This window comes from Hermetia illucens, chromosome 6, assembly GCF_905115235.1.
Source record: "Hermetia illucens chromosome 6, iHerIll2.2.curated.20191125, whole genome shotgun sequence".
NCBI lineage: Eukaryota > Metazoa > Arthropoda > Insecta > Diptera > Stratiomyidae > Hermetia > Hermetia illucens.
The window spans coordinates 13295593-13316885 of NC_051854.1; the positions used below are offsets into that span (position 1 = coordinate 13295593).

Consider the following 21293-nt stretch of genomic DNA (forward strand, 5'->3'; position numbering starts at 1 on the left):
GCTGCGCAGTTAGATTGCAACATCAAAAGTGTCAGTAGAGTCAACTTTTTCACAAAGTCTCCTTAGCTCAGCGAGGAAGAATAGCATATGTCAAATTAATTGTTCGGTGGTTTGTTTCGTTTTTACCACAGGCCAGAAGTCGTCTCCCACACCACAGTTTCGAAAACTCCAATTGTTAGAACATTTAGAACAAAGATATTACTAATGAATTTCTAGGGACAAAGTTAAAGTGGAAAGCAAACGACGTTTTGGGAAATTTTAGAAAACATGGCATGATTCAGTATGCAACTGGGAAAAAAGGCCTCATGTACTGGCTGAAACAGTCGCTCGACCTACATGGGTAGAGACCAAGGACTGACTTTGAATTTAGGCATCACAAAATAGGGATTTATCTAATTAACGGAACAAGGTCCTAATTTTCAATGGATCGGACTATTTACACTTGAATTTTGGTCCTTATCGATCACCCAATTTTAAGTAGCTACTCATGAAGTCCATCCCTCGTGAAGATTTTCAGTGGGACAGAGCTGAGCTAGCAAGGGACTGAATTTGAATCATGCACAGTTCATTTTTGCGATTTCTTCGGCTGGTATACATACCAGTTCCTCTGCAATTGAAACCATTTGTACTAACTAGGAATCAAAAAATGTCTCCTCTATAAACCCCACATTGGGGGCTGTTTCAAAAGAGTCGAATTATGCCCACGTTTCGTTGATCTTGATGTTCCTATTGATATTATTTTAGCTAGCGTTTGGCTGCTGCATAGACATCTTTATTCCCGTTAGGATGCATAGTTACCCTGGGTCAAGACGCAGGTATTTGATGCATTGGCATCTCGTCGTCACCCAACTTTCGCATTAGGATCTTAAATTAAGATCGAAACGTTATCTTTTTCATTGGATTACAAATTGTTGGTTTACTCTAGCAGAAAATGAAATTCATCCTTATAGCCTTCTCCTAATTTCCTAAACGTTGGAAATTTGGGGGGGGGGGGGGGGGGAAGGAGAGATTGTATGCAGTTTGAGAATTGTATCCATGATAAAGATCACTCTGAATTCATGTCCGCACAAATAAACAAACAAATTCGAATTTCCTTTTTTCTCAATGATGTTCCCTTCTCCTCTCCGTATACGTATTTCGGCAGCCACTTACTGCCTTCTTCAGCGGAATCATTCTGAACTGTCCATCATAATTGTACCTTCAGTTGGTGAATTTTGTTTCGAAGTCATTCCGTTTCCTGGAGTGCTAAAACCCAAATAAAGGCATGCATTCTCATAAAAAATAGCTGATGTAACCGAATATGAAAAAGGTTCATCAAAAAGGAGAAAGGGGACTTCGTTCAGAACAGAGGCAACTCATCGGACGCTGGTTTACCTCTGAGTTCGCCGCCCAACGAAATCGCTAGATTAATTAATTCTATAGCTGACTGCGCCATTAGATGATAACAAGTACGAACTGAGCAAAGATGGTGACGAGACCTTAATTTTAATGTCGCAGCAGGCAAAATTTAAATATTTTGAACAGTAACATCACGTCAATGGTTCTCAAGCGATGATAATTGTTATAAAGTCATACATAAGGTTTGATAGTCCTGTCCTAAGATCCTATTTCCACTGCCCTCTGATGAGAGCTTAGAATTAGATTGTAAGTAAAAGTATCCGTAGAGAGTAATTACATTCTCCTTAACTCAGTGAGGAAGAACAGCATATGTCAAAATAGGTGCTTGGAGAGGCGTCTCGCTTTTACGACAAACAATATCCCAAATTAAGATTCGATAGCTCCAGTGTGTATGCTATATACAGCTGGACAATGCATTTTCAAGGCAAAGCGGTAGGCAAACGACACTCCTGCAAATCCTGGAACAGATGGCACATCTGGAGGGAGGTGGTTTTGAAAACTGGATGACGCGATCACTCGACCAAGCACCGACGTCGGATTTGGCCATCGCAGAATAAGACCATATCTATTGAACGGACCGAAGGCATAATTTGCAATGGATCGGATTGTTTTCAACTGAATTTTGGTCCTTATGAATCACCTAGTCTTAGGTAGCTGCTTATAAACTCAATCCCCCGTTAAGATATTCAGAGGCACGGAGCTAAGCTAGCAAGGTGCACTGAGGAGCTGAATTTATATAATGGGTCTACATAGTTCATTTTTCCTGCTTCTGTGGCTGGTATGCATACTAGTGCCTTCGGAATTGAAACCATCTGTACTAACTGGGAACCAAAAAATGTCTTCTCCATAAACTCCACATTGGGCGCTGTTTTAAAAAAGTCAAATTATGCCCACGTTTCGTTGATCTTGATGTTCCTCTTGGTGTTATTATTTTAGCTGGCGTTCGGCTGCTGCATAGGCATGCTTATTCTCGTTAGGACGCATAGTTACTCTGGGTCAAGGCGCAGGTTTTCGATGAACTGGCATCTCGACAAGTAAAAAAGGTTTGCGCAAGTACCTTAGCTAGTTGGCCTGCTGTTACTTTTCGCAACTTTTCCAATCGATAAAGGTATTGCTTTATTGACAATGCCTAACTCCTGGTCACATTTTGTCTGCCTGCCAATTTATAGTGCAGTTACTTCTTAAATAGGTAACTAAATAGTCAACGAAGCTTCCAGATTTTATCGATCGTCCAGGTTTTATCGTTCTTTAACATCATTTTCATCGATCTGTCTGAAAAAGAAAACCTTCATCGTGAAACCCACATTGGGCGCCATTCGTAGTTAGTTTGAATACGTTCGATTTTTTTCCTTCATTCGATTCCGGCTAGGAAGAATATTCAGCGTGTTCGGCCAAAGGATCAACAAAAGAAAACTTAAATTCATATTTTGAAATGCAGACTCAGAAGGAAGCATCAGAAAAATTACTCGGTATACATATTTGTACGCAAAATGCAACGAACCCTTGAAAATATTTTGGAAAGAGTTGAGCAGCGAATCCAATGCAAAGATGGGTAGCATTGTTCATAAAGCGGCCCAGAGGGATCAATAGTTACTAAGTTGCGAAAAATGTAGGCGAATGGTCACTCAATAAATGAAAGGACTCAAGAATCGCAATCATGAAAAGGGCGCTGATCTGTTGTAACGAAGCACTTGGAAAAGCTGCATATAGGAGGCTCGAAATCAAAGTTTTATTTTCAGACAATTAACGACTAAGGAACACGCCATCAATTTCGTCGAAATATTTGAATATATCAAAATCGATGAAGCTGCTCAACTCCATCTGAGTGAAAAGACAAAGGCCTCAATTACCTAAAATCCTATGCATTGCTAGCGAACACGCATTGAGTGGATTAACTTCTGAAGGACCGGGAAAAGGACATCAATTCAAAAAGCTCAAAATTTGTCAACGAAAATCGCCATCGTATCGTAAGTTCATAAACCCGTTGCACCGAAATGTTGTATTTTCAGAAAGTTATAAAACAATTCCGGAGATGCAAATGAAATCAAAACATTGCCAAGGGTTCAATTTACAAACATAACTAAAAGGGTTAACACAGAAGCGCATCAAAAGCTAACACACTACAGAGAAAGTTATCGTTTAAATTCACATTTTATGAGGTTGGTATTAATTCTAAACCACAAATGCAATTACGAATGACGCTAACAACTCTCAACTGGCCAAGAAAATCCCACAACAAGACTGTCCCAGGAAAAGCAACGAAAACCACAAGAAAAACTATTCAGAGATGGCTACGAATTTCAAATTGGAAAACCGGTGCAGGGCTACAACAACAGACACGAGACGCGACAAACTGCACAAGTTGCGAATATGCAATGAACACGGCCACATCTAGCGGAAGCCTCAGCAACAACACAGGGACCAACAAGTTTTGCACAAGAATTATGTCTGGGCCGGCGCGCACTCCCAAGTATCTGATTCTAACCGGTCCAGGGGAAGAGTCCCGAAAAGCACCACTCACCCCGCCCCGTGCCGAAAAGAGGGGCTGAATAGCACGTCGTGGTCTATTCACGTTTCAAGTCTGCCAAACGATCTAACGGGCGCAACTGCCACAACCAGTGCATTGATAATTGCTTTCCAGATCTAGACCACGCCCCGTGCAATCTATCCTATCGCACTCATCTCTACACTGCCTGGCTCCTCCCCGAGTCATATGTTCTCGCTTCCTGAACTCTCATCGACAAGGGTCAAGGGCCCCTCCCGGACCAGCTGTCATACAAGCCAGCCTGGGAGTTGAATGTGCGCAAGGCCCCACCCCTCCCCGACAAGTCCGCTTGCGATAAACAAGACAAGATGGGCGAAACCCGATAATCAGGTTCTCGCGTCTCAGAGGCGTTCAGGTAGTGCACACTCGGCCCCTGTCCGCTGTATATCCGATTTCCAGCCGAGACGGGTGTTCGGCTTCGTGGCATTGAGGGCGGGCATTCTTATCACATGGGGGCCAGGCCGATTTGATTGTGCAGCACAAACACAAATTGGGATGGGGCAACGCCGACCGCTTCGTCGTTCTTGAGTGCGTTCTTCAGTTGGTCAGAGACCGTCAACCGTGTTTCGAGTATACGTGCGAGGTGTAGCTATTTGCGTGTGTGCTTTTTTCCCAAAAGGGGTTTCATCTCTTCGGTTTTCTCGCGTGGTTATCGGTGCGATTAATCGGTCGGTGATTTTATGAGACGATACGACAATACAATACAGTAGTGCGTCCCGACGATATGCAGTAAATGCCAAGAACGGATCGGACGATCGAGAATAAATTTTTCAGCCTAATGTGCAATATCGTGTGTTTTGGGTGATTTGAATTTCGCGCCTAAAATATCTAAAATTTTAGTTTGGAAATTTATTGGATGATTTGTGGACGAGTGTGAATAATAAAAACGAATTTGAATATGACGGAATAATGTGTGAGGATTTGATTAAAGGAAGCTTGAAATTGAAGTCGTGATAAACCTGAAACTAAAGTGAAAAGTGTGATTTTGAGTTTTAGTGCATGAGATGGATTAAAAACAAGTGGTTCGAAGTGGAGATAGTTATCCTTCGGAAAAAAAACTCGTCTCTAATAATAAGAGATAATTAGCTGTTTCAAAAAAGGTTGGCATCATCAAAGGATTAGTATTCGGGATGCGTTCATCTTTATTCAAATTGACGTCTTAGGTTGTTTGTTGAAACCAGGAACTCTTGGGACACTATCAGTCAAATCCCGGCCAATATAATTCTCGGGTGTTTTCAAATATATATCACTTGAAGTTAGTCCCCTGAACTCTCAGTTGAACACAGGGAACATCTGGAACATTAAGGAAAGATTGCCTTTCATTGTCTAATGAAAAATGAAATACGCATTTGGAAGCTAGGATTTAAAGCATGCCAATTGGCGGCGTCTGAGTGGGTTTTGACTATCTGTAGCTACCAGATTGGTTCCGGTATTGAAGTAGGTATAGAAAGATGAAAGTCGAATTGGGACCACTGCGTAAAGTTCAACGACCTTCAATGTTGACATGCCCTATCTTTGGTATTCGCCGGATTGAAAACTAACTGGAGACTAAGTGTGCTTTAACATGCAACTGTTTCTTAAGGATTTAAGATGTCCTTGACCGATTCACCTTCTTACCAAAGCCGAGTGCAGGTCAAACCACATCCTAGGTGTCAGAGAATCGATAAAAACTCCACTGCAAATCTAGCCCATAAGGCCCCTCTTGAGCTTGGAGATTTTCTTTCTTCATTTATGGGACGAACTAGACTCATTCGCTTCCTACTTCCTTTGGTTAAACCTTAGACAAACTATATCCATCCGAGCCCCTTAGAGTCCAAATTCTCCTGACACTTATCAGATTTCCCAAACATTCCTTAAACTTCTACTATTTATCTAGTACTTATCGTACGGATTTTCGAGCTTAGCTTATGAGCGGTACAACAAACGAGGGGAGCATCTCAATAAATTCTATAATCGATAACGCACCCTGACAGCAAATGTTTGTTGTCGGTGTCGCGATCTTCGATCTTTTACTGATAAGGCATGCAAGGTGTCACACGATCGCGATATACATAGAGTAGGCATCGGGCGCGCGAATGGGTAGATAGGCGATAGGCTGATCGGTACCTGTGCTTCCTAATCAGCCTTAGCTGTGCTGCAGTAGGTTCGTTAGTGAGTGTGTGGTTTACCTGTCGACGAGTTCGCTGAGTTGTTGGTCGTGCGGATAAGGAGTGAATGCGCAAACTGCGCAAAGCGATCGATATCGTATCAGAGGACATTGATCGTGAGAATTTTCGAGGTGGAAGTGTGGTGGTCCTAGATGTTAAGTTTAGATGCTATCTACATGCTAGCCTACACCTTCATTCAGAGCCATCTCCAATACACAGATCGCGCCAAGATAAATCACTTTATAACGGCAACAAAACGATCATCACATTCTTCCCTCCTCAATTCCTAATTGCTTGATTTGTGCAGTTTCAATTAATAATAATAATAATCTTGGTGGGCGCACGCCACATCAACGCGTTTTTTGGGAAAACATACTCAGGCTGCCCGGTGACTACATGTAAGATCTCTAGAACGTCTTGGCGGTCCAGCAGATTAATACAGGTACCTAGACTGATCACAATGTTCCTCCACCAACCGGGCCTATGATCATATTCCATAAATCATCAAAACAAGGCAGCACAGGGATGGGTCAAAAATCAATCAATTATCGGACCTTTTAGAGGCAATTTTCATGAAAAATTCAATCATCACAGCTCATTAGCGCCCGCGCCGGCTTATTGAGCAATCCTAATTTACTGAGACTTCGATAGAGAGTTAAAGAATCTGAACATATGAGAGGGAGGCGATGGCGATCCCACTGGTGGACGATCATCATACATAATTCTGCCTCGACTTAAGTTTTGACCGATCGCGTTCTGATGCTGTAATAGAAACTATTTGTCTTGATCATTTTTGGAATGGTCCGGGACGACAAGTTTGTATAGACCTCTCAGAGCCTAGGGGATATCTTTGACCTATCTGCGTTTTTTTACTGCGGTTTAGACTCGAATTTTTTTTTCAACTCTCCCGTTCTTAACTAGAAGACTCCCCACAGAGTGAATATTATCTGACTATTTGGCAAAGATACTTACACTTACCCATTGAGACAAGGGAAAACTTTTGATGATCCGAGCGTGTAAAGCCCCCATTGCTCCACAAAATGCAGGCCACTTAATCATTCGTTGGCGCATCCATTGATTTGTAGGAAATCATAGTTAAGCCGGTCAAATTGAAATTTTCATTATCTTGGGAATTAGTTAACTATCATTTCGCAAATAGAGAGTGGGGCTCGTATTTAGGTTTATCAACAAGCACCATTGCGGCAAATCCAAAGATCAAGATTGGATCGGTGATCGATAATGGCAAAGATCCGCGGGGGAAGGTCTTTCTCTTATCTCGAATCCAAGCGAAGAAAAAATCCTAAATATTTCCCAATATCGTACGCATTTTAATCACGCAATATTCGCATCATTACAACTTTAATACGTCGCATGATTTATGGGCGATAAATTTTTTATCAGATCGCGATAAAATTCTGCCAAATTCCAGTTTCACGGTCAGGTTTGAATAGGGATGAACGAATTTTGAACAAACGATTAGGTCCTGCCAGAAATTATTTCACTAACCAAACGATTATCCTTTCATAGGTGCAAGAAGGGCAGTCAAGGTGTGCCAAAATGTTGGACTTCAATTGTATACGTTCGTGGTTTGGAGAAGAACAAAGCGACTGTGTTGAGTGATCTAAGTTAGTGCTTCAGTTTCTGTGATCCGTTTTGTTTCGCGTTTTCGGTAAACTCTTGTGTGAAAAAATCTTATGATCACCTCAAGACCTAATTAAAATTCAAATCGGAAATGCATATCAAAACTACGAAATGAATAAAAAATCTTGGAAGAAAGTGTAGTGAAGTTTTCGCGATCAATCCAATCCAGAGGAAGAAAGTGAACAGAGTTAAAATCTCACCAGCGGCGATCTAAGCGCTGCTTCGCACGAAACTAGTGTCAAGTGTTTTGATTTATTGGCTTCCTCCGACATTTGAAGCATTTTCTTTTCTTGTTTAACACAAACACCTAAGAAGAACTCAAAAGAAATGGATATGACATCAACAGCTGAAGCAGCACGTAGTTGGTATGAGAGTCCACGTCTTGGAGGATCTCCAAATACCACCGGTTTGGGTGGCAGTGCAAGCCATCAGGGGGTTACGGGAAGCTCATCGAGTGGATTAGATGCAAGCGAAATGGGAGCATTTTATGCTCTTGAAACATCAAGTCATCATAGGCGCTACTATTCAGGATATCATCCTTCACATGGTAAGTGATTATTTTTCTTAGTTTCTACTGACAGAAGGATTAAGTTTTCAAGCAGGAGTTAGTCTCCCGTCTTTCAAGTAAGATGTGAATAAGTAAAAGATACATGGGGAGCTCAGCAGAGTGAGATTATTACCCATTACGACACACTGCTTTTGGCAATGATCAATCGAAACAGGGCTGTCTGGTGACTTTTTCATCCCCTTCTAGAGTCATGCGAATTACAAAAGTCACTACTTCAAAAATCTTCCAAGAATTGCCAAAGTTATGCATACTATTGGTTCTTGGTCTAACTGCCCTTTTGGCAAGTTTATCGTTCCGCCTTTGACTTCTTTTGGACCTTTTAGGAAATTTTTAAAACCTTTTTTATAAATAATGTTTCGGGACAAGGTATAGGTAGTGAGCCTCTATAGATCAAGTTGTGCGCCTTTTGGACTAGAAAATGGAGGACTGAAATGGGAATGAACTGAGCGTCATGGGGTTGACAATTTAGAGAAATCGCTTATCTTATAATCTAATATGTGCGAACACCTTTCTTTATTGAGGCCCGTGTGTCATCAATTGTCTAAAATGTTAGTAATTGTTCTCTGTAGGATTTAAATAACCTTTCAGATACGAGTTATGATGAGAATTTTGTATCAGCACTAAAGGTTAAATATGGATCTCCAACAGAGCTTTAGAGAAAAAACTCCTGCCCGGGGTGACGGGTATACGAGACAACGGGGTCCGGGGTGAAATTATGCGGGCCAACTATAATCCCTTTTTTCATTGAAATTTCTATTCCGGGCCTCCGAGGTAATTCGAGGCTCGGAGGCGGTCCGCCATTTTCACCCCCTTTCGGCAGGCCTAGTCTTCAATGCTTGTGGCTGAGTAATTCTGAGTTACCTCCACCAAAACTTGCCATGCAATCTATGTTTAACTTTATGGCGCCCAGTGTGGGCAGCCTTTTATATATCGAATAACCTACTTAGAAGAGTTTTGAATTTGTAACGAACCCCTTCTCCCTGCTATATTACTCTTGATTTTGCAAAGGAAACTTTATTTTGGATACTATTTTGTAATCCTGTCGAATCGTACGTATGGTGGGACCATAATAAGGATTGACAATATTTCTACTAAGAAATTATTTCACCCTCTGTGGGTATTACCGACAATAGGTTGCAAATGGTAGGATGTTGGTGTTAAAGAATCAAGCATCCATATTAACCTAAAGACCACGTCCCACGACATTCATTTCGTTGTCCCAAACTGAATTAAAATCAGTGGTTTTGCTGGCGCCAATTTGACAACAGTGGCCTGACGAGAGGAGTGTAGAAAAGAAAATACCCTCCGGGTCAGGAGTTTTTTCAACGGGGCGAAATAGAAATTTTTAAATTATAATTATCCCCCCGGGTCCTCTCTGAATCCCTGACAAAGAGCATTCCAATTATTCGCATTATACTGGTCACCTTTAGACATAATTTTCTCTCCCCTCCTCGTCCATGATCTGTAAATTGGCTACCGACCACATCTGACGGCTTTGAAGATGGCAAAGAAAGCTTTTGACTAAACAGCTTATAATGAAATGTCTGCAATACCGTTTCTGCAGTGCCTTCGGTCCATGTCTGGTATATGCACAGAATAGAGGAATTTTCTCAGCGTGTTTCAAATCAAGGAAGGGTCTAGGTTGCTTTATGAGGATAAAGCTCAACCTCGGCCCCAAAATGGCTTACATTGTTGGCCCTCAACGGGCAAATTTAAGGAAAAAACTGGATAGAGAGCACCATTCCTTCTAAAGATTTATCAGTTAAGTTGAGCTTAAAAAAGTCCGGTGTCAATTTGGTGCTTAGGGAGTGGGACAATTTTAGTGCAGTCTTCATTAGGAGCAATACGATCGGTATTAACACAGCGACTCTGGGAAGAAATGTTTCTTTGTAGATCGTCCCTTCGATTAGATGGAATTCACTCCTATCTATATATGGTTGGATTTCCAATTTTTTGACACATATAGTTCTGAGTTCGACCGATATTTCGATCTTATTTACTTCACTAACGTGATGCAGAAGGGAAACGCAGTAACATGAAAATGTTATTCAATTTGAACTAGATATTAGTAAGAAATAGGCTCTTGGTATTCGTAAGGTAGTCAGCAATGATGTCCCCTTTTTCTATTGGATTTTCTACTTTTGCCGAGAGCATCGTTTCCAATGAGGGAGAGGGGAGAGGAGTATACCTGAAAGTGCTTCCAAGCTGTTGGGGCCTAGACTTTTAGTTAGTTACAAGCCCATGTCCTGAATAAGAGGTTTGTAGTCCTCATTCTTTTCATGCCGTCTTTACTCATTTCGTGCTATCCTTACCCTGTTTCTATTCTAAAAATGGTCCATTTCAGTTGCCATGGTAGATACCCTTGGTACTGCTAGGTTACCGGAGAATCCTTTGTCATGATTATATCAAAAGTAATTTATTGTAATTTGTAGGGAGTTATTTGGGAATGATTGGAATGTTTAAAGCAATTTTCTACGATAATATAATTCTGCATTTCGAGCGGGGAATATCTTTAAAATTTGATTTTAGGTCCAGAGTTTGTCATTACACTTGATAGCATTTTGGCTAATAAGCCGTTCCGTGACCCCTTCAGTATCGTATTCCCCTTGCTTCTTTACTGTTTTTTTCTAGTGTAAGTAAGCGTGCACTGTTAAAGTATTTCATGAAGCAAGAATACCAACTAAAAATTAAGCTAATTTACTTAATTCAGAAAGTTAATCATAAACGGGAATGATTATGGGATGTCTAGCCAAAGTGATGACAGTACTTTCCAAAGGGCAAAGTTTAAACTGAGATCAGTTTTTAGGCTAAAACATATTTTAGTTCGGTATTCATGTTTGCTTGGGAATCGCCAGGTAAGAAAATTTTTCCAAGGAACTAGGATGCCAAACAGACTATCCAATTTGACCTGTCCTTGCCAAATCGGAACTTTTCAATCGGCTACGAAACTGATGAATTTTGGCCAAAGAGGTCTACTAGCAGTCTATGTTCCGGTTCAACGAGGCACCCAACCAAGAAGATGTTCTCCTTTCACTTTATACTCTCCATTATTTGGGACTATATTCATGCAACCTAAAGGGACACATTTTGCCAGCCAAAACAACCTTACATATAGGCCACAAAGTAACTCCAAATATCGAATTTTGTCAAACACTTGGGTCAAAGTGTAGGACAAATTTGCTTGTTTCCTAGTATCCTTGGCAAACCTGTGAACACAACCTTTGACAGAATCGTTTATGCGCCTAAATTAACGTTGTCTACCCCCATTACCTTCCATTTTTCTGTTTCATTATTTCAACTCTTGAAACCCGAAAATATTTTTTTAAGAATTGAGGGATTCTAAAATAGCATCGACATGATGCCAGACCGAACCAAACGGAGGTAAGGCAGTATCTGATTACGTGCTTCTGCTCTGGATGAAACCATTAGTCGTTCTTGATAGTTTGGGTGCTAAGCCCAGAAAAGTGGACGACAAGAGTAGCAACAAGTTGTGTTTGGTCTCATCCAACATAAAATGGATGCACGCTTAGGATCCCTCAAGAAGTTAAATCAATGGTGGATTTACGTTCGATGTAATTCGAAACCACGTTGTGTTTCGTGAATTATAAAAAGGAGCGTATAACACCTATGAACCACTTTGGTCATGCTGCTCCTAGGGAAGAGGTAAGGCACTGTCTAATCAGCTGCCTCTGCCTAGGATGAAATGGTTAGCCATCTTCCTTTTTTACTTTTTGGACAGTTTGGGTGCTAAAATCGAAGAAAAGGGTCCCTGGACCTCAAAATTGGGAGCAAGTTGCTCAGCGTGTGGCTCGCTTCGACATCAAGTGAATGCAGACATAGGATCCTTCAATCCTTAAGCAAAAAATTCGAACTCTTGCCAAGTTTTGGACTATGTTAAGTATGTCAAATATGTTTCATTTGTTGCATTGATATGATTATCTGAAGATCTCCAAGCCATTAGAAAGTATTTATTTGTACGCCATTTCGGCATAATCTATTTCGATGACATAACAAGATTTCAAAGAGAAAATTATGCATTATTTAGCAGAAAGTTCGTGTCAAACTTCAGACCGATAGCAGGTATTACCAAAATGGTTAGCCATTTCATTGTAGACCGGCGGGAAAATTTGTGCCATTGCAAAAAGCTCCTAAAAGGGAGGACACTGGAAAATCATTGTTGATTAAAACACTAGCAGATTCAACAAAGGTGGTGAGACAAGACCAAACTCTATTGCTGAGTTGGTCCGAAAGAGCAGGGATTTACGAGGGAGAGCTTTTGGTAGACATAAGTCTTTGTGCAAGAATCTGACACCATCCTAGCAGTAGTTTTATTACTTCCCTGGAAAGAGACCATGGAGGTCTCAACTGGGATTCTACAAGGACTCTGCTTTCCAAACTATCATTTCACTGTCGATCGGAAACGGGAGTGGTAAACTTGGGCGTTTGTAGTCAAGGAGAGAATAAGGGCGGGATAACATTACAGTTCATATGACGATTTTGTCAGACCTCGATCAATTATATCTCGAGAAGGTTTTCCCCAACAAGCAATATTTACATTTTCCACCTCAAAAAGATCTGAACAAAACTGTGAGCATTGCAGGCACGAAAGTGTTTTAGTAGACGCACCAGAGTATAGTACAGTAGACCCAATACTTGTATGCAAGACTAAGTTACTAGCGAATCTAATTCCCCCATTTTCTCAACTTAATCAAAATTTTTCTGTGTAAATTGGACTTTCGTCAGCCAATTTTTCATAACTTTTCTGCAAAATGTTGCATTATATTTTTGTTTGGGGCTATTTAAGCTTTTCAGTTGAACCTCAAGACGTAGCTAAAACGTATAGTTCTCCTATTGTTTGCATTAAACCCAATGTTCCTCAAGAATAATTAGGCCCAACAGCTAGTCCTAATTTCTAGGAATGAAGAGCATCACCTTCACGCTAGCCAAACATTGGTGTTGAGTTGTGAATTTTATACCTACTTTCCCTCCAAGAATACGGTATCTCATTCCGCTGATGATTTACTGGTATACGTTCTTGATTTTAGTTGGGAGAACTAAATTCATCTAACATTGGATGGTGTCTGTAATGCGGGTAATCCTTCAACAAAAAGGAGGTGAGGACTTCAGGGTTTCCTAACCAACTTCAAGGAGAAAAGAAACCGATCAGACCATCAAATTTTTAAAAGGCTCTTTGAAAGTCTTGTGGCTAAACAGGTCAAAAGCGGAAAATTAGAAAGAGTCTACCAACTTGTCTCTTCGATCTTCAGTATTTCGGTTAACGAAAGAGAGGGAAAGGGAGAGAGCGTACTATAATGCACTCCAGTATTCTGCTCCACTCAGGATTCCTTTTTTATCAATATGCACATATTTACAGACGCTGCCTATACCTCTGCCTCTGCTCTGGGAATAACATGGCTGAAGCGGTTAACAGATGTAGTTCCTTCCCTTTTGTTAATCCGCGAAAAAGTCATGGGTGCAAATTTTATCCAGAGGAAAAACCACCTAGTATTTCTAGCCAGCCAGCCCCAAATGAAATATCTCTTGTTTAGAATTGAAACGGAAGCGATAGGGAGCGATCTTTATCTGCTTCGTTCACGGCGCTCCCTGGACGAAACCGTAGTTGTCTGTAATTTTTTTTTTTAACTTTAGGTGTAAGCTCGGTCGGGTTCGCCATCAAGTGGATGGCAGATTCAGGGTTCCCTTAATTCCAAAAAAGAGTTAACATCAACATTTTCGCCTGTTTCAGTGACATTTTTTTAATAATTTCAACTATTGAATCCTCTCTATGTTGTATTCAACTTCCATCAGGCCAAGGCCTAGATAACACCAAATTTAGCGTTTGATATTGACAAATTGTCATCATTCATACATCCTTTGTTCTTTCCAAGGTAATGATGTCGACAGAATAAGGCTCAATCAACTCGGTCATCGTACCGTTGAAATTTATAACGACAATAAACTATCTAACCCTAATCTATCTAGCCCTAATCTAGGTTCTACGAAACAACGTCTTTTAAAGGGTAACTGTAGCCTGAGCCATGTCAGCACCAATTCGTAGTCTAGCTCCGGCCCCAGCTAAGCAACTCTGCATAACGATTTTAGAGAACCAAATCTCGCTAGGGGTAGATTAGGTCCTAAGTGTCTCTGCGGAGTTATTCAGCCGGGCAGCCTTATCTTAAATTCGAGGCATCGGCATTTATCAAACACGATTTTTGTATGAAGCTTGTCTACCACTTGAGGTAGTTTTTTATTTTTTTCGTCCCTGCTGAAGAGTTTCGATATGGAGTAAACTTATCTAAGATATGCAATATCTGCTCCATTATTCGCGAGTCAGCCTTCTTGTTCTTTCACCTTGGACTTCAACTTTCGTGGTCTCTTTAATATCTTAAAACTTTTCTTGAATTTATATTGGTCTTGTGGCATTTGTCGATTGCATGCAGTGGTTAGCCCCGCGTTTGTGTGTCATATTTGGAGCTTTCTTGAGTGTTTTGGGTCCTTTGGAATTAGAATTTGGCTTAGTCTGTGTTGAATTTCTTGGAAACAAGATTTTGCAAGTACTGTTTCTTATGGTTCCACTTTTTAATATCCTTAAACCCTTGGTCTTTCCTTCAATTAGTTCCATCTGTCAGATCTAGTGACGTTTGCAGGCCAACTGGCCATTGGCATTTTTAAAAGTGTCTTCTTTCCAAAGAATTATTCGAGTAGATTCCCCTTTATGTCAAGCGTACCTTGCATTTTTCGTTGTTGTGGAGTGATTATCCCTAATTTTGAGTCAAGCGAGTGTTCATTCTCTCCTTTCCTGCTTGTTAGGAATATTATTCCTTTTTTACTTCAGTCTTATTTTCATAGAAACAGAGGCTCAGAACATAAGAAGCAGCTTAGTTTGGTTCTTAACTAGAAGACCGGTATACCATAGTAAACAACATGGAAAATGAGTGGGGAACACTCATCAGGTGCTACTTCTCCAAACTCATAGCAAATCAGGATAACTTGAAATAGACGTGCCTGAAAAGGGCGGTCTAATTTTTCATGAGAAAAACGAAGGTTAAATTTTTAAAATTACTTGTGAAACAGACAAGGCTTTGGAACACTGGTGGTAAATTTTCTGATCCTGGTACTAGAAATTTACGAAGAGATTTGTCGACATTGAGAACAATAATAGAATATGACTGGCGGAGCGCGGGATGAGATCGGTTGCTTCATAGTTTTATTCAGTTAACTGCCAGCTTCAACTTATTTCTCCGGACTCCGTACCAAGAGATGGGGACTTAAGGGCCTGACAATTGTAGAAGCGTAGCTTTAATAGCGGTAACGTTAGGCAATTAACCAATGTCAGCGAGGCTCGTAGCTCATCTTTTGAAGGAGAGTCTGAGGCTGGACACTACCGGGTCAATTTATTTTTAGGACCAAAAGCTAGAAACAGCGTGGAAGAATATGAAACTCATGTCATAAAGCAGTTGGGAAAAAATTGAAAGGACATTTTTCAATGCGCTTCAATAGAATTTGTCCGGGATTGGGGATTTCCATCCTTCGAGGATGTCTTATAGGGATTATATTTGAGCTGTTATGTTAGCCAAACTTTTCGAAATATTGTGGCATTCACAATGATAGAGTATGTCCTTGTTTATACTCAACAGCCCCTTCCGCATAACTAGGAATTTTCCCACTGCATTCACGGTAATAAAACATTCATTCATCAAATCATTGCATTCATACACGAAACATATAGACACACTCTCCTCTTGGAATTACTAAACAATTCAACTGACATATTACAATTTAATTGAGGCATAAGCACCAGAGCGCAAAACGTGTTTGTCATAAATATTCCAATGACAAATAATGAAGGAGTCGCGACACGAAAGCGCTCATAAATTGCAGTCGTTCAAACACAAAAATGGTCGTCACTCTTAAACAACCGAAAATTCAAACCTCCATTATTTCCATGAAAAATAGGAAAGCTGGGAAAAAAATTCAAGCGTTTGTATATGTATACGAATGTATGCATGTATAAAATATGCATGGCATGGCTCTGAAGTAAGTCATCAAAGAGGGAGGTTGTGGTGGCTCGCACGCTGTATCTCCCAACCCTAATTTTATTGTCACTAACGCTCTATACATCTAGACTGTGACAAAACGGATATGCTGTGGCGGGGGTTCACGTCAAGGTGTCATTAAAACCGCATTAAGTTCGAAAATCGAATCAATCGCTCACAACCAAATTGCTACCGCTGCCCGCTTCAAGGCAATCTATCTATCTACGACTTTATGCCGCAACTAAGTATATACACGAAAGTATGTTAAGGGAAAAAGTCACACTTGAATTTATTCCCAACAGAAAGTACATAAAGTCAGAACTTTTTTATGATTCGCGTTAAAGATTGTACCCTTCAGGGGGTCGCTTCAGGGAGGGAGCACTGGGGGTTGCACCTAAGCATAGAAAAATGTTACGATCCTTACAATCTTCTTGCCAATTTTTGCGAAGCAAATCAATGCTACAAGAACATACCCTTGAATTTGTGAGTGTCCCTATGTATGTACATCATCGACAGGACTTAGGACTTTCATACTGGCTCCGAGGCTACAGTCTAGAGCCATCAATCTTTCAAGCAGGCATAGCAAGGAATATAAATATTTTCTTTCTTCATACTCCCAAGTAAAGCTAGTACGAAAAAAAAATGTTTGGCATGGTATTCTCAGGGTTGAGTTTTCGGGGTCTCAAGGAATTAACCATCCTTAAAGCCGTTATCGTCGTTATTGTCGTCTATAAAATGATTTTTATGTGCGCGACCAACGTCTTTTTTTATGGTCAATTAAAACGCAGCAAATGGAGTTTTAATGAAATATCCAAATGTTCCCTGGACACTTTTAACGGAGGAAGATTTATAATTCAAGAGCTTTTTACATGGGAAAGACCTTCTAGTCCTTCTGAACTGAAGTTTTCAATCTGATGTCCTAGGAGTGATAATCAGTGTTTTTGTTTGGGGGTGAATAGAGTCTGGGACTGATGAGGTGTTGAAATTACAGAAGGTAAAAAAGTTGCGTGTAGCATTTTATAGGGTTTTTGTGTGATGATTGTGGTATATTTGGTGAGGTTTGGTTTGTTTGTGTTACCTAATAATATTAATTGGAGCTATGAGTCAAAATTCATCCCCATTTGTAACGTTTTAGAAAACGCAATTGTACAACTCCCCACACAACGCTAGAAGAATATTGTGGAACATTTCTTCCATCATCATCCATAGATTTTAATTGGAAACCCCAAAGATAGGAACGAATTGATTTTAAAGACTGATATTTCTTAAGATTATCGGGTTGAGAAGTTATTGCGGATTTTCTCAGATTAAACACTACTTCATCTTCTCTGGTGGTCCCCTGTGAAAATATTCCGGTAGAACCTTATAAATAATCTGGTAAAACCTTCTCATTTTGAAGATCAATAAATAGACCCCCTTGTCAATAATGGCTTTAACCTACTGCTGACTTCCAAGGTTCTGAATCGAAGGGCGTACTAAAAACAGGGGTGGCTCTATTACAGGACATTTTGAAATCATGTGTGTTTGTGTTATGTGTATCAGCAGTACAAAACCTCTTTTGTTCGGTTCAAAAAGTTTATGCACTACTTGTAAAATGGAGCGCCCTATCTGCTAAGTGAGTAGCGTAATAGTGTCAATCCTTGGAGCCTAGACAGCCAACAGGCTTTGGTTACTCCGCACTCAACACTTATGATGGTTGGCCTCTCTTGTCAAGGGTTTCCTTGTCATTTGGTCTTCTCTATTAAGGGAATTTATTGCCGATCTCACATAATTTCGACGAAAAAAGGAGTTTAAAGAACAGCGGTAAACTGGATATTTGACACTACTATTATGGTACTGACTGAATGTAGATCTGTATCAAAAAGTTCGCCAATTCGATATTGTTGAAGTCCACGTATTTCAGGGTAAAACTGAAGACGGCCTCGACAGAGTTCAGTATTCCAACATAATTAATGAGACTGACTAGGATGGCCCTGATCAATGTCTGAGGCCAGATAAAGGAAACAGGATCACTGTCGAGAGTTTCATCATCAAAAAGAGCTAAGATAAGCTAGTAAATTATCATGCATCTTTTTTAACCTGGCCCTGGAAAAAGTGAACCACACTAACAGTTGAGTGATATTGATGGCATTGACATAATGAAAAGATGGGATGGGATATGTACATACTGCCGTCTAGATCGTCTAGATCGCTCAGTCGAGGATTGTAGCGAGAACTTAGGTTGCATATTAATGAAAGCAAGACGAAATATTGGGTAGTAACATTACCACCAAAAACGAAAATGGAAACATCCAATAGCACTGATCAACTGACAACATGAAAGGTTGATAAATTGTCCTATTTTGGGTCCAAAATTCCAACTGAAAATACCTATGACGACAAAGTTTGCGCACGATTATTGGCTGTCTATTTCAGCTTCCAAATGGGTTCCGGTTGAAATGTCTCTTCTCCATAGGCTCAAAGCTCCTACTGCAGTTGAAAATAATCTTGTCAATCTCCTGTATTCCGGGGAAAATTGCAGACCAGCAAGAAAAATTGCGAAATCTTAATTTCGATCGAGAAAAGAGTCCTCCGAAGTCTATATAACGCTTATTTGTTTGTGAATAAAATCCAATTCAAAGAGGTGAGGTGAATGGGTCATCTAATTTGTATGGGTTTGGATAATACAGCGTGGAAAAGTCTATCAGGCCAAAATCTATGGCACAAAAATAGAAAGACCTGTCCTGCTTCAGACGGAGTGATGGTAAAGGCAAAATGTTAAACAACTGCTAGGGATATCGAGTTGATGGAACTGGCGGAAAACTGGGATACTTGGAGTTCCTTATAAAGGCAGGCCTTCACTGGACATAGGTTGTTACACTGTCAATTATAATGTGTATTCACCATCCTTTACTACTGGCACGCGTAGTATACACTTTACGCATCATGTTGGCGCTCTTCCTTGACAAAACTGCTGTAGAATATAGTCACCGTGTCGTTTGGAAAGGCGAAGCGCTTTTGGTTGTGGCTATTTATTCTGCCCACTCTACCAGTTACATTATATGACACCCCTTTGCTGGCTAAAGTGGTGAACCAGTTTTCTGATCTTTTGCCACTGGTATGAATTCCGTCTCTAGACTGGAATGATTATGTTTCGGCTTGTACTAGGCCTGTTGTTTGTTGGCACTGAAATAGAACATGGAATAAGACAACAAAAGGAAGAAAGTTAGTGAGTCTTGATCGTATTTCGTGCTCATTGTGCTCACTTGATTACAGTCAAATATATCCCTCTGTCAAGAAGACTGTACATAGGAGGAGCAACTTCAGCGTTAAAGGGGCACGGAATCTCATTATGCACCCTTCGGGTAGGGACGAGGTAGTTGAGTGGTGTTGGTATGTCGGTGTGTCGATGCCGCCCAGATAGTTTTCTTGCGTGTGTTTCTTCATCTTATCCCAGAAGGAAACGGATGCATCCGAAAGATTGATCTTGGATGCATATACTTATTTCCTACTCAATTCCTAGGAGAGCAAACATGGATATATTGCCCAGAATGTTGCGAGTGTGTGCTTCCACCAATCTTCCTATAGAGAAATTTTGAAGTATCATTCGCTCATTGTGATTCCATTAAGATTCCATAAAGATCGATTACTATTAATCCGAAATGAATCTTTAAGAAAGCCCTGCCTTTGGTTCCCGCTAAGGATGTTTGAAGCCATGAACAGCTGTGCAATGTATGTTGTTATGACAGACGCTGCCACTTGCAGCCATTTGCTCGTGACCAGGTGAGCCCACAATACTGTACAGCATCACATACACGGCACCAACAACAGTCCTTATGCGCAGAATTTTGCTAACGCAACTCCCGCCGCCGTAGAATGTGTGCAAGACGTTTCCATCTCCATAAAATTTCAAAGAATGTACTGGGAGTTGAATCTCCTGTTTATAGTCCTCTTGCCATCTGTGTATAGAGAATATTATGCTGAAGGTACGCATTGGAGACCCAGCATGGACAGGGGAAGTCCAAGCTTGCCATGCCTGGAATTGTCGGGATTAGTTGGCACTGGGAGAAATATCTTCATCACATTGGTTCTTTGTAAACCTTGGCTTCTCTAGTTATATCATAGCATGGTTCTAGCAAACACGGTACTCAAATTTTCTCCCCATTTCCTAGGATTGTTTGATGACTATTGTTACTTGAGCTCTACTATTCAATGTACTGTTTGGTAACCTGTGGACTTAAAATCTCTTGGTTTACCAGCCCTTTGTGTGGTTGTGATTTCTGTGAATCCTTGGTGTGGGGAAACTCTTCATTGTACAGTTCCTTTATAGAACACTGAAACTAGGGACAATTTTTATATTTATCTATTGAAAAGGACAAAATAAACGTAGTTAAATATTGCCCTTAGAAGGAAGAGCAAATAAAAAACTTAGTCTTCATTCAAAATTGCAGTAAGGGGAGGAGTCGGATGGACCAAACTGTGATGCGCTAATGTATCCTCGGAACCGTAGAATGGAAATAAAGGTCGAGCTCTACGAAAGGCACTTCAGACATTTTTGGATTATGTACGATAAGTCATGTAGAGGCATCCGAAAGCCTTCCTTTTTAACGCCTTAACGTAACTTTTCATCAATCCTTGACCTTAAAGATTCTTTATTTGCAGATTTTCCTGTCTAAGGACCACTTCCTCAAGTTCTCCATCTATTGCAGTTTTAGTAGCTTCTCTTCTCTTCGGTATAAGCGATTTGATTGAACAGCTTAGCATGGTAACGCATGCTCCGCTCTGGACCCATTGTTGGTCCTAGTATTCTTTGCTAAGTATGCCGTTCAAATTCATCGATTGCCTTTTGCGATCTGTCTAAGAGTGTCTTCATCTCACGCCTCCATAGTCATTTAAGTGCTGTAACTGTATTATAACTGATCGATCTTGTCCTGGGCGTGTTCCTTTAATGATTTTTTCTTGAGAGAAACGACTTAGTT

General features: G+C 40.5%; 1 protein-coding gene across 6 annotated transcripts in view; it reads left to right on the forward strand.

The window, feature by feature from the left end:
• Positions 1–4497: 4497 nt before the first annotated feature.
• The window catches only part of LOC119659375 (GATA-binding factor C), a 213387-nt gene continuing 196591 nt past the window's right edge, over positions 4498–21293 (forward strand). For 3 of the 6 annotated variants that reach the window (XM_038067431.1, XM_038067435.1, XM_038067436.1), the window contains exons 1-2: positions 4498–5043; positions 7618–8278. In XM_038067431.1, coding sequence (XP_037923359.1) covers positions 8059–8278 — 220 coding nt within the window. In that variant the 5' untranslated portion in view covers positions 4498–5043; positions 7618–8058. The other 3 variants (XM_038067432.1, XM_038067434.1, XM_038067433.1) reach the window with 3 other exon arrangements.